General features: G+C 41.8%; 1 protein-coding gene across 3 annotated transcripts in view; it reads right to left on the bottom strand.

Moving 5' to 3' along the window:
• Positions 1 to 14,127, bottom strand: part of flnbl (filamin B, like) — a 110,714-nt gene that overhangs the window by 7,504 nt on the left and 89,083 nt on the right. For 2 of the 3 annotated variants that reach the window (XM_006630951.3, XM_006630949.3), the window contains 8 exons: positions 13,584 to 13,757; positions 12,499 to 12,657; positions 11,859 to 12,062; positions 10,742 to 10,894; positions 9,348 to 9,470; positions 3,249 to 3,515; positions 2,044 to 2,181; positions 1,029 to 1,144 (listed from right to left, as the gene is read on the bottom strand). In XM_006630951.3, coding sequence (XP_006631014.2) covers positions 1,029 to 1,144; positions 2,044 to 2,181; positions 3,249 to 3,515; positions 9,348 to 9,470; positions 10,742 to 10,894; positions 11,859 to 12,062; positions 12,499 to 12,657; positions 13,584 to 13,757 — 1,334 coding nt within the window. Of the gene's footprint in view, positions 1 to 1,028; positions 1,145 to 2,043; positions 2,182 to 3,248; positions 3,516 to 6,714; positions 6,932 to 9,347; positions 9,471 to 10,741; positions 10,895 to 11,858; positions 12,063 to 12,498; positions 12,658 to 13,583; positions 13,758 to 14,127 lie in introns of those variants that run through there. The other variant, XM_069189398.1, reaches the window with a different exon arrangement.

The following is a 14,127-nucleotide window of genomic DNA, read 5'->3' on the forward strand; positions in this document are numbered from 1 at the left end:
CCAGATGACAGGGGTTCTGCTTGGAACAGGAAAGAGGAAGGAAATCGGGGTGGGAATTGGTGAGTGTGCAGTCTCCCTCTTTCTGCTTTAACCAGCTAATGGTCAGGAAAGATCGTCGTTCCTGTTAAAAGCCTTTAAATGAAACATAAGAGAAACATCTTTAGTCCCACACGAGCAGCTGAATGCCCCTCAGCTATCCAAAAGTCAGGTCCACTCCTTTACTTGCGACAGCTTGGACTGAGAACACACTCTTGAGTGAGCTTGATCTGTTATTTCTTTGTCTTTTAATTTGAAATAGTCAGACCCATGCAAATGTCTGACAGGTGTTAATGTTGCAAAATTATTTAGTATATAAAATCAGTTTGCCTTATTACAATAACATCCTTATCTGGTTTGATTTATCATGTCCACTTAAAAAGTGCAAAGTGTGCTGATGCACAATGGGCAGTTTTATTACTCTTGCCAGCAACACCAGTGGACCCCAAGAGACTTCTGTATGTGTGGCTGGGGTTGGCAAATCCAGTCCCTAAGTGCAGTGTTCCTGTATGTTTTGGAAGCACGTTTCAATTAGCACCTGATAACCTGATTCTTTTCCACCCCATTAGTTCAGCTAAGTCATTTACATCGAAGATGTAATGAAAACCAGAAGTGAAAAGTAATAAACACCTTCTTGTAGCATTACAATCGAGGTGGAACAAATAAAGGCCTTAAAACCATTATACATTTCAAGAGCAACCAGCTGAAACTCAAGCCAATTAAATAGCAGGCTATGCAGGAACATTAAGAATGGAATTATTCCTGCTTATGAATCTTAATGACCTGAAATGAAAGCCTAACCATCTACTTTCTGTTTTCCTGAGAGACAGTTTTTTTTAAACTTAAATCCTTGAGAAAAGGCTGAGTGTTACTGCCATATTAGTGAGCCCTGAGCTTTCCTAACCCAGGGTCAAGCTTCTCCCAGCCAGGAGTCCCTCCGTTTTGGGTAGCTGAGGACACACCGAGTGCAGAGATGTTTCTTTATGCCTCACCTGAAGGCTGGCAACAGTGAGTCTGCGGGCGTCATCGGTGGGCGCTGTCACTGGCACCAGGAAGGGGCTGTCTGGGATGTGCTCATCGTTGAACTTCACAGAGACCTCATAGTCACCTGGGAGGAAAATTAACTCCATCAGAAAGTTGTTAAAAACCCCCCAAAGGTAATGGGCTGCTAAAAATAAGTGTCATAACTCAGAGGAAGATACCATCCATCCATCTGTTTTTTAACCTGTTCATCTAAGTTGGGGTCGCAGGACAGCCGCAGCCTATCCATGGCAAACAATGGGCATAAGGCAGGATACACCCTGGACAGGATGCCAGTCCATCACAGGGCACATAAAGTCACAAATGCACACACACTCACACCAGGGCCAAGTCTTGTAGAAGCCTATTAAGCTACCAGTGTCTTTGGACTATGGGAGGAAACTGGTTCACCCAGCAAAAACCCACATGAATGCTGGGAGAACATACAAACTCCAAGTAGACAACACCCCAGGAACTGAGCCCATGCTAAAGTATTACATAAAATTAAATAAGAATATTGAATATATAAATCTTTATGTATAAAAAGAAGTTTAAATTTTAATGAGTGTGTGGGGGGGGGGTTGTGTTGTATTTGGGCCATTGCAGGAAAACCCACACAGGGTAAAGTCACTTGGTTTACTTGTGGCCCTCTGGAGGATGTGAGAGGCTGTTTGACATCGGGGCATTCTGTGTGTCTGCAGCCCGTGATGCTGCGGGACAGCAATGCTAAACACTGTGCCACCCAGCAAGACACAATTTTTCATTTAATACAGCCGAATGAATCGAATGGCCTTGTACTTTCAAAGTGCAAATTTGTACTTTAAATGAAAATAAAACCACCTGCACTACGGTTCTGAACATGCAGTTTTCTGTGATTAAATGTGGCAGAGGAGAAGTCTGTGAAAAAGACCGTTATCAATAAGACATCTGAGGAAATAAACAGCAGGGACGTAGTCCACCCTCGTCCATGGCACGACCCAAGCCTACCAGGCTCCTGAGCGATGTAGGACACTCCGCAGGAGCCATCCTTCCTGTCCTCAAAGGCGATCTCAGCACGGCTCGGCCCTTCCACGGCGATGGACAGACCCCCTGCCCCCGCCTCCCGCGTCCAGATGTTGAACTCCGCTGGAACACACACGCAGATCACTCCCGCACATGCATCCCCATATTGTTTCTTGTATTGATACCAGCATTTTATATAGCCATCCCTGCACGTCGTACACATGCCTAACCGCTTGGAATTGTGCATCTTCTGCTTGGTGTCTCATCACAAGTGTATTAAATACTGTACTCTTTAACATGACAGAAGCACCACACCCGTATTAGCTCAGCAGTGACTTTGTGTCTTTTAATACTTTTTAATTAGTGGCACAAAATTCACAGTACTGCCTGGAGAGAAGGGTGCAACTGGGCTTCAGACTGCTAGAGATTTATTTTCTCCCTTTGGGACTTCCTCCTCTCTACTACTAGTGGTCTACTACTCCTGTACATAAGACGTCCGTTCCTGTAAAATGCTCTGTAGCACGTTATTACAAAGGCAAATGAAAGACTGAACCATTGAAGGAAGAAGCTTCTTTACAATTGGTTTTGGAAAACACCGCTGTAAGATAAGGCCTAAATCAATTTACAGTGACTGTGCTTTTATATAGAAGGTGAATATAAAGGTTATAATTTGAAGAAGAAACATGGTGTTGTGTTGAGGACAAAATAGCTTTCTCCGAGTTGCCTGAAATGAGCTTAAAAGCTCTGTGCCAATTCGTTTGAAAGCGGTAATAGAAAAGGGGTAAGGCTTCCAAACTTTCTGAAATATTAGACCAAAGGCATGTCAGTTTTAGACTCTGGCGTACTTTGTTTACAAAAATGTTTGAGGAGAATTTGCATTTTTAAACAACTTTCTGTTATTATGTTATTGTGCCAGAAATTAATCATAAAAATGGAAAGCAGTCATTTTCAAAACGCTTCCGCACTACAGCCCTCCATTTCCTCAAAGAAACCAAACAAATACATATGCAAACTAAGGATGATACCCTGCAGAAATGGAGGAAAAAGGGATACTAGAGATCAAAAAGTTTCACTTCAAGACAGTTCTTTGACAAAAGCAGAAATTTACTTGTGGGAAAAGTGAGCATGGATTTCACTTTTAAAGGTCACCATGGCAATGAAATGTGCTGGCTGGGTTACCGGAACCTTACCTGGGGTGCCAGCCTCTGCCTTCTCCAGGCCCGGGCCTCCTGCTCGCACCTTGTGAGCCCCCCCTTCTCCCAGTGGCCCCACAGTAAACTGGAAGGGGCTGCCTGGCACGTGCTGCCCACGGTACTTCACGCTGACGGTGTGCACGCCCATCTCGTGGGGCACGAACCGCACACAGTAGGTGTTGTTGCCCACGGCCACGATCTCTGCGTCTTCCGTCGTCCCCGAGGGGCTGGTGACCTCGGCCGATACGTCGTGGATGTCAATCTCTGGCAGGGAAGAAAGAGGCGACGAGGTATAAAAGCCGGGACCACAGGGAAGTGGAGCTTGCAGAGCTGCTGTCCACAGACCAAGCAGGGCAGCCTCTCTTAGTACAGCAAGAAAGCCAGACTGGCATGAGTCTGGGACTTGAGGGATGCTGAATCGTACGAGGGTACTGGCTGACTTGAGATCTCCCAAAACCAGCTCTGCAAAAATCAGTGAATAACAAGATCCAGGAACAGCTTTAATGAAAAAGCATGTTTGCTGTGCTTTCATAACCACCCAATAACATAATTTGAGAATATCTAATGGTCAATAGCTAAATATATAACTTATATCATGAAATTATTATTCGAATTTGCTAACATGCACAGGTGGCAGCGGCAAACACTTGTCTTAATCTTTGTCTTGTTTTAACAATCTATTTAAAGTGAAACTGTCACCCTTACTTACTAAGTTTACATTGTAAAGAACGCCTAACCTTCACCTCAGCTCAGCCCAATCCATTTCCTGACTCCACTGGGTCTCTGCCTAGTCCTTAGGGAATCTCTGTGCCCTTCTGGTTTTCTTTCAGGCGAGGTGTTGTAAGAACAGGTTTTATTATTTGATGAAGATCTTATTCATTTCAATTTTACATTTGGGAATTTGCCAATTGGTATCAACCCTGTGTCGTATCAGTTTCTGAGTTTCCAGACTTTACTCAACAATAAACCACTCGGTCTGCTCACCAAAGGAGGGCTCTCCTATTGCTCCCCTGCAGGGAGCAAAGTCCTATGAAATGGTTTAATAAAAAGATGATGCTAGACTGCAAAAGCTGTATAAACTGAAAATGTATATTAATCTTTTACATATTTTTCTGATACATTTCATAAGGACTTGAGTGCAGACACGAGTACGAAAAGCAAGCAAATCAAATAAATTCATAATGGTGATGAACAAGTGGAAAGAACACTTGTCAATACAGGAGTCCCCAAGGAAAAGGTTATGGGAACTATAACCTTTATCTCCAGTATTTGCTGTCTGGCAGATCTGGATGTGTATAAAGGGAATAAGACTATGTACTGTACAGTAGAAACATTGATGTCAGTTATGTTAGTACAAATTCATTTTGTACTCGTATTCTGGCTACATCAGGAGTGTCGCAGAAGAAAACAGTAAAATCTCAATTTTCACAAGTTCTGCATTCTTGATTTTGCTTATTTGCGTGAAACCATTAGTGACCACTTTATCTGCATTTACGCCTGTTCGCGAGCTACACAGTAGGAGTGAAAATAAGAGCTCCCACTTATTCATATGCATACATAATCACCTCCTGGAACTACTTGGCTACACAGCTTGATTAACAGAGTTAGCATGTTTATTACAGAAGTGCATTGTGGGTTATGCTTTAGTTAGTTTCCCTCAGGAAAGCGCTAGATGTACATTGAGTGCAGACCTGTTACGCAAAATAAATGTTAAATAAAAACACCTTTGTGTTCCCCTAAGTTATCGCAGGCTCAGTTCTCATATGTCTCACAGAAAAGGATAAAAAAGAAATAAGAAACAGAATTACACAAATGGCAGTAGTTGAAGAGTAAGCTGGTTAAGTGGGAAGGGAGTGAGTATACTTAATTTACTTACCAGTCTGTTATTACTGTGCTGTAATAAAGTGCTGCATTTGTAACAGTAATAAAATGTCATAAAGAGTAAAGAAAATTAGCTGTACCAAGAATGAAGAACGTGAACTCTAATACAGGGTAAGCTGCATTTATCATAACAGTGATCCAATTTATTTGCAAGTGTAATAACTTGTATTATCTCACTAAAATACTTACTACCAATAATAATTATCACTGCTTCTAAAATAGCTAAAAGTTACGCAAAAAATATTACTGTGGAAATGCTCACTTCATGAGCCACGGAACCATACCCTGTTTTCCCCAGAAGGTATTAAGATCTACATTTGAGAAATTGTAATTCATGGAGACACAAATACAAAGGTTTTAACTGTATTATGATTATTTTCAGAGCACATTTGGACCATACCGTGCAACTAGAGTTTGTATAATGGCCATGTAAGGATTAGTGTTAGAATTACTGTTAACCTTCACTTATGGTTATAGGGTTATGGCTACATTTTAATGAGCTACACTAGGATAGTGGATTAGGCAGTGTGGACTTTAGTTTCCAGTTTGGGTGTGGCCTTGACCTGTTATCCAGGTTACTTTATGGTCTCAAAATGGCTACTGGCAAAACTTTAGACCATAAATACAGGGTGGGGAAACTCCACAAGAGTACTCATCCAGTCCAGCACAAAACAGAATTTAACTTCTAACTGGACATTTTTAAGGAAGTGTTATCCTAAAATTAGTTCAGTCTTTTACTTATCTATATCCCAAATAAATATGCTAGATGAGACGTATATTTCTTTAGATATGAAAATATAGCTCAAGCCTGTAAGTAATAATATCATTTTACAGTTTTTAATCAGTTGCTGTAAATAGCTTCTACCATATGGTTAAATGTCTTATTTGGTGGTAGGCCAAGAGTTTAGATATCTCTTTTTGAAGTTCACATCACCCCTAACTTTAAAATGCATCTGCCAAAATATCCACTTCATTTAATGGAAGTAGTTCCAGTTGGCTACTTTCCATTAATGTACAGATGCATGTAGCATGTCAGAGCGAGACTGATGAGTCACAACAGCAGGTAAGTACAAAGAAATCAGACACAATGAAGATTATTGTTCCTGGTTCCTAAGAAATATGAGGAAAGAGGACATCTTAAAAAGTAGATTTTCTACCGAGGTTGATATTCATGAATACACTACAGTATGTTATCACATTCCTTTCAGCATTTTGCAGGGAATTGTTTCAGTTAGGATGTTTTGACTGAGTACAAACAAACTTTTGCTATCTTAAGGAAAACTGCAATACAAGACTATTAACTTTAGGTGTTATTGTATATTTTGTGGATAAAGATAAGCAAAGCCGGTAAAATAAATCAAAGAAGAAGCAGACATGTAAATAGACCCCAGTGATGCATAACCGATAGGGAATGACGGCCTTAAATGCCAGTTCTGGAACTGCCATTCCAGTGAACAGGCTAAAGCAACGCAAACTCTTGGGTAACACCAGGAGAGGCAGGAAACAGAAAGGGTACAGCACTGCAGTTCGCACACAAACACAGCATGCTGGAATTATTTGAAAAGGAGCGCATTCTGCCAACCTCATTGTCCACATGCCCAGCGCTTAAAACGCACCCTCCGGCCCCGAGGGCCTTGCCAGGGGGGCAGCGCCAATCCGCGTGCTGACTATTCCTCCCGTAAACCAGACAGAGCCCCCCCTTGTAGGCCCCACGCGCCCACCACACCACAGAGAGCACCTGGCTTGATAGAGGCCCCCAGACAGGCCCTCCCGAGACAAGGCCAGGAGGAACCAGGTCACTAAGGAGAGAGGGAACAGGAAAAGACAGACACAGGGACAGAGAAAAGCAAGGACGTACTGTAAGAAGGAAAGGAGAGAAGTCAGAGACTCAGTACATCATCCTTTACCACACTTTATTTTTCATTAAGGAACTGGTACAAGGGGTTACCGAAGAAACCATTCCTCACTTCTTCAGAGGCCACGTCAAAGACTTGAGAAATTTCCCAAAACATCCTACTGTAAACGCATTGAATTGCTAGCAGATAATAAAAATGGTTTGACGGAGCTTTTCAAAACCTTGAAAATCAAGGGGGTTGACTAAGTTAATATGAGCCTCTCTCTCTTTGTAACCTAGATTACAAACATAAGCTGAGCTTTCATCAGGCCAGTAAATCTGTCCTACATGCAAGATCCATTGGTATTCTTCTTAACTCAGCACTGTTTCAGCCTGTTTTTAACTATTGTCATATATTCACATGCAAGAAATACTGGGAGTTACCAACCTACTTGCTGCATCTTAAAGAACTAACCTCTTGAATTTAAGAGAAGGTAGTGCTTTCATTGAACTAATGAAAATACAAAATACAGCTGGAAACCTGGTTTTCTTATCTATTTACTTATATTGTCTGATACAAAATTGCTGCTGGAATGATGGAGTGATGGGCTGCTACCAAAATTTAGGCATAAAGCTTGTGATATGACAGGGGGCTTACCATTTAGGTGGCCATGGCTGTGCCTAGGCATTAGTGTCCAGCCTACATGTTTTAACAACCACGTAGGTGTCTTTTGTGGTGCCTGAACAACATGAATTTAAATACATTCCAATGAGTTGAAAGAGGTAATACATTTAGAATATACAGCATTGAAAACAGAGAGAAAATCATTTCGGGAAATCACCCATGATGTAAAATTCCTTAGCAGCAAGTTTTTAATTCAAACCCTCTTTGTCAGACCCCTCAGGATGAGAACTTTTGGTGGGGGAATGGAGGGGGGGAGGATCTGGGGTCTGGGGACCCCTAGGGCGTGTCCAGACTGTGCTGAACACACCACAGACATTGACAAAGCACTGACAGGATGGCAAAGAAACAGCTGTGCAATACTGCGGTAGTCATCAGGGAAATTACAGCACGGACAAGGTTAAATCTTTCTGCCCCCTCAAAATTTTTGATGGATTTCGTACCGTTTACATTTGCTTTCTGGCCCATCTGGTTCTACTTATCAATGAGGCAAAAACTGTTCTCAAAGTCACACCTTGGCAAGCTCCCTTAAAGACCTGAGCAGCAAAGGGTATATACTTAGCTGGATAAACTGTTCACTACAAATCTCAAATTGCTTTCTCAGATGTATTCATTTTAATTATTCAATATTGGAGGATGGTGCGTAGCTAGCATTTTAAATTTAAATTTAGCATTTGGGGAAAAAATTAAGAGACTTATGGAATTAAATAAATCACACACAAAGTTATGAATCGTGTTCACCTCAAATTACATCTAGGAACCCTCTTAGATTAAAGATGTACAGTATACTTTTTTGTTGCCAGTGTGACTCAATTTTAAGAAAGTTAACCACAAGTAGCTTACAGTGTGTCTCACTGAAAGGTTAAGAAAGGTTACAAATAAGAGGATCGGAGAAGCACAGAATGTTCAGAATGGTGGTGAAAGAGAAAATGGTGAAACTACTTGCCCCCTGTTGGATCTTGAAAGGGCATTTGTTGGACAGATTTGTCTGACAGCCACACAAGAAGTGAGTTGGGGACTGTCAGTCATATCACAAGCAACAGAACAATTTAACATGGGAAGCCTTACAATACGATTACAATAAGAGATGTTGGAGTAGTAAAACAAAAGCTATAAATAGCAAAACACATACAGTACCAGAGACAACCACGGGTAGAAACTATATGAAAGGGCATCTAAAACCGAGAAAAGGAGACAGTTCCTTAGAAGAGGTGTGGGTCTAGAGTCCAGAACGAGATTCCTAGACATGGCGTCAAAGTCAGTGCCCCAGTTTCCTTCGAGAAACAACCAGATGACAATTAGCTACTAACTACTGAATTGCTGCTTCTTTTGTGTGCAACCTTTCTTACATTCGGTACTTGTATTGCCTTCGTGGTAATGTAGCAAACCAAGGAGATCTGTTAAATGCTGCACCATAATCTACCAAAGCCGTGCAGAAGCTGTAGAGCTGAGGGTATTGGCGTGGTTCGATTTTGGATACCAACACTTCTGTTCTTAGCTCAGCACAGTACAGAAATGTTACCTGGGACAGGACCGTATTCGACATGAAACAAGAACTGGAATCTACTACTGTGGTCATCTTATGAGGCACAAGTCTGAAGTACTGCTTTGACAACCCAGATGGATTTTCAGGACAAATAATTCACAAGCACAACTGTAAAACATTCCTGAGAGCAAAGGGCACGTCAACCTACAGTACCTGGGATCTTCAGGTTGAGGTCGCAGACGCTTCCCACCGTGGCGACGGAAGCTGCCCGTTGCCTGCGTGTGATGCTCTCTCGAACACGGCCCTCTCCAGCCACCTTCACAGTGAACGGGCTCCCTGGTGAGACAAGACTGGCCATGTCACACCTCCACGTGTAGACAAGGGCAACCACAGCCTCCATACCATCGCGTCCTACTACTAACATGCTGGGACACGGTTTCACACTGACTTTGTGTTATCCATGACAACGCATCCATATCATTCTGAAATCCAAGCGAGAATGTTAAAAGGCAACTTAATATTACCAATAATATCTCTACACTTAGTGTTTTTCTGGACACTCAACTAAAACGGCTTTATGGGTAATGGGGACTCTCCTGCACCACCAATGTGTAGCCCCCACCTGGATGATGCAACAGCAGCCATAGTGTGCCGGTACGCTCACCACATATCAGATACCAGTGAGGAGGAGAACAGAGTGATGAAGCCAATTCATAGATGGGGATTATTAGGAGACCATGATTGGTAAAGCCCAGGGAGAAAACGAGTCAAGACATAGGTTTTACATCTCATCCGAAGGACGGCGCTTTTTTTTACAATATAGTACCCCATCACTATAGTGGGTATTAGGATCTGATTAGGACCTAAGAACAATTTAACATTACTCATTCTCAAAATGTGTAGGTAGATACTGGATAAGTAGATACAGCATTAGTATGTCTGTGAGTCCTGGAAGCAATCTTTATCTCTAGCATAGCATATGTGGAATTGCACAATCTGTTCTATGTACAACTTTAAAGTGGATTGTCAGGTGTAGTAGGATTTTAGAGGGATGAAAAGCACAGTCTCAGACGGCATCTCATTCAGGAATATCATCCATTTTATGTAACTAACATACAACAGTAACATGGTGGGGACTGATTTTAGGTGACAGAGGACAGATCCTGAAGCATTCACAGGTTGTCAACTTCAAAGAGGTCACAAAGAGTACAAAAACATTTTCTGTAGACTAGGATGGTCTATATCCTGATCTACAAAGAGAGACAAGAACCTGCCTGTAAGAAGAAACTGCTTCAAAGGGGTGAAAACCCATATAAATTTGAGGAAACCACCAAAACAACATTAGAGTTTTCTCTAAATGTCAAGTTAACTTGCCATGATTGTCCAATAGTAATAGACAGAGCCTAAACTCTCAAAGCTTCAGAATACTATATGGCCCTAGGCTGAACCTTTGGCCTCTCATAATGATTTAGTTTGTATTTGCTGGGATTAAAATGGTAATAATGGAAAATAAAAATGTAAGAAGGTATATTTGTTGTCAAAATGGAAAGTCTACCATGTAGTTTTATCTTTAAAGAAGACAATTTAGTCACGTCTCTGTATCGTACCTGGGACATGCTCATCTGCAAATTTAATGGATACTATGTAGATTCCAGGCTCTGTGGGACAGTAGGCCACACCACATGTTCCATCTTCTAAGTCTTCAGTCTGAATATCCACCTTGCTGGGACCTTCAATGGACAAAGCCAGTCCCCCATAACCTGTAGACAGGAAAAAATGACCAAAGACAGAAAAAAGTTCAGTAACAAATTCTAACGGGCTTTTGGGGAGATCCAACAGGTGAAATGAACAGCTCACATAGGCCAGGGGTTGGCAGTAGCTAATCCATAGTAATTGATGTGACCTCCAGCCATAACCCTTACTGATTGAAACTAACTTAAACACTAAACCTTATTCTTCTGGGTTTAGATTATTTTGTTTAAATGTTTTTGACTGGAGGCCCTGTTTTGTGAAAAGTGGTTTTGTGAGGTTATAACTGAACATGGACTTTATATTAGAATGACTGTTCACTGAGTTGTAATTTGCATGAATAAATTCTTGGAATCCAAGCAAAGTCACTGCATGTATGATTTTGCACAGATGGGTAATATCATTAAAAATTAACAATCAATGTTAAAACAAGTCACCTATTCATACAGTAGATGGCCTTTAGGCTTTTCATATTGTCTTTGGAGCAGTATGCAGAGACATAGTTAATACTTAAGGCTGAAAATTATTGCAGCTTCAATTAGCCATAATTAGCTGGTTAGTGCCAGCATGTCAAAACTAAGACATGCTGGCACTAACACACACCTTTATGAACAGCAGCAATGAAACACCCTGAACACTACCAGGAGAAAAGCTCTTAATCTACCTGTGCAAGAGAATATATCAGTTTTAAAATCTGATAACACTCGTTTCACAAAATTAAAATTATTCAAATCAAAACCAATTTAAATGTGTGCTTAAAGGTACCGCTTGTGGTATTTGTGATGTGATCGTTTGACACCGTTCACTTGCGGTAAAGTAAAAGTCATTTCAATCACAGGGATATGTAGGAAACTTTGTTATTTTGTGTCACATGATAAAGGCATTTATTAGGCCATCCTGGAGGAAGAAGCCACTATAATAATTAGTTCTGATATTTGACAAGCTATTACAGCATCATGGAACAGCAAAGCTGACCTGCATCCCTGGTGTCTACGATGAAGTCAGACATCTCAAAGGTATGTCCTTCCACCAGCCCTTGACCATAGGCCTTGACCTTGCTGGCATCTCCGATCTCCGACTGCACCACCATGATCGTGATGGGGCTATTGGCAACATGCCGGCCATTCTTTTTAATGCTCACAAGATGTTCCCCGACCTCTCTTGGGATGAAGGAAATACCTGCAGGGAAAAATCAAACCATACCAGGAAAAATGTTTTCTTCATGGTTCTACCATTTTTCCCTTTCAAGGAATGTGTATAAAACTAAGAGACCTCAGTGTTAAGTACTGCCAGGACAATAAACGCTTTTTACTCTAGCAGAAAATCATTTTTATGCTCTGAAATAAATCTAGCTAAGAACAGATTTAACTTTAACTGTTTGATTTTCTTTACATCTGTGTAGCCTTGAGATGGTTTTATACATTTAAATATACTTTAAAAAGGGCAACAACCCTATCAAGATTTTATACACCTTGTACAATACTTCTATATTGATACCCCTTTGCAGGTCTAACAAAAGAACATTTGTAAGCCACAGTCAACAGCATTGTTTCTTGTTCTGCACACTGAATTCCCAGCCAGCGCTGGCTAACTGATGGTGCCCCCGCTATCTCACCAATGTGGTTGTTGGGCTGTCTCTTGAGCAGGCAGGGCTCATCTCGTCCAGATGGCGCCTTGATGCTAGCTGTGAGCAGGCTGAGGTCGGTCTCATTGATGTCCAGGGAGAAGTCAGCGGCCGAGCCCAGCTTGACCTGTGACCTTCTCCTGTTGTCCTCTAAGAAGAAGAAAAAACAAAGGGCTGGCTTAAAGAGCCTTCCATCCCAACAATAACTTCCATTGATCTAGAGGAGGTGCTCACAGAGAAGGATCTCTCAGAAGCACATTTCTTTGATCCATTCTTTAAGCCCTAAAATGGAAGTGCAACCTATTCTTGAGTGGAAACAAACCAACAACTTTGAGGCAGTATTTCACCCGTATATTAGGTTTTGCAGGGTAAGTGTTAATTTCCACAGATAGAATCTAAGGAAAAACTCTGTGTCCTCTGAAAGGCAGTACTTCTTTTGTGACTAAGAAGGGGGACTGATTCACACCTCTCATCTCATTTTGTAACCGCTTACTCGTGATGAGTGTTGCGGTGGTAACAGTCTGAGCCGAGCGGACCAAACTTCACTTTCTTCGGTTTCACCTGGGGGACTCCCAGGTGTTCCCACTGAGAGACATAACCCCTCTAGCGTGTCCCGGGATCCCTTCCCAGTACAACTCCAGTGGAAGGCACTCTGGAGGAATCCTCACCAGATGTCTTCCAATTTTAGTGTACGTACTGCCGAAGCAAGATCATCCTCAGCAGTTGCATGAGCCACCTCAGCTGATGTCTCTCAATCCGGAGGAGCAGTGACTCTAATCCAAGGTTCCCCCTGATCGCTGAGCTCCTCACCCCATCATGGAGAGCAAGCTCAGCAGCTTTATAGAGAGACCTGATTTCCACCACTTGTACCCCTAACTTTTCAATTCAAATTAAACAAATTACACTTACTAATCAGCAACGCTTTCTTCCCAACTTAATCCTCACAGACATCCATAACATGTCCCCACTTAGCCCTGAGCTGTTTAATTCTCAAGGCTCTAAATGCATGAAGGGACAGAGATGAGATAGGACAGCTATTTACAAAGGACGCTGTCGCCTGATCTCAGAGTGCTTACCAGTAATTTTGGCAGTGAACGGGCTCCCAGCGATATGCTTGTCATTGTAGCGAACCAGGATATTGTAATCTCCTGGCAGGGTAGGCAAGTAGGCAACAGAGCATGTGCCGTCTTTATTGTCAGTACAGCTGATCTCTGCTTTGGATGGGCCTTCAATGGCCAGGTCCAGACCACCTGTTACAACAACACATCACTCAGTCCAGTGCGTCCCCAAACACAAAAAGCACAGGGTTATGGACATTTTCATCTTCAAAAACTCAAACAGCTGAATGCAGCACATCTGCAAACTCCAGAAAAAAAAAAAACATTTGGGGAGCATAAAGACTGGTAATAATCATATTTAAAAAAAAATAGCTTTTCCTTTAAAAGTGCTTAAGACAGCTTCGGTAAATCGCTGCAGGGCACAAGATCATTATGCAAGAAGGGCAACAAAGCATTCTGTAGGTAGTGCAAGGATAATATGTATGCTGTATTACATTTGCTAGTAGGATGATACTGAGTGACAATACTAAGTCCCTGGCAATATTACTAATGGAATAAATAA

Source organism: Lepisosteus oculatus, chromosome 4, assembly GCF_040954835.1.
Source record: "Lepisosteus oculatus isolate fLepOcu1 chromosome 4, fLepOcu1.hap2, whole genome shotgun sequence".
Lineage (NCBI taxonomy): Eukaryota > Metazoa > Chordata > Actinopteri > Semionotiformes > Lepisosteidae > Lepisosteus > Lepisosteus oculatus.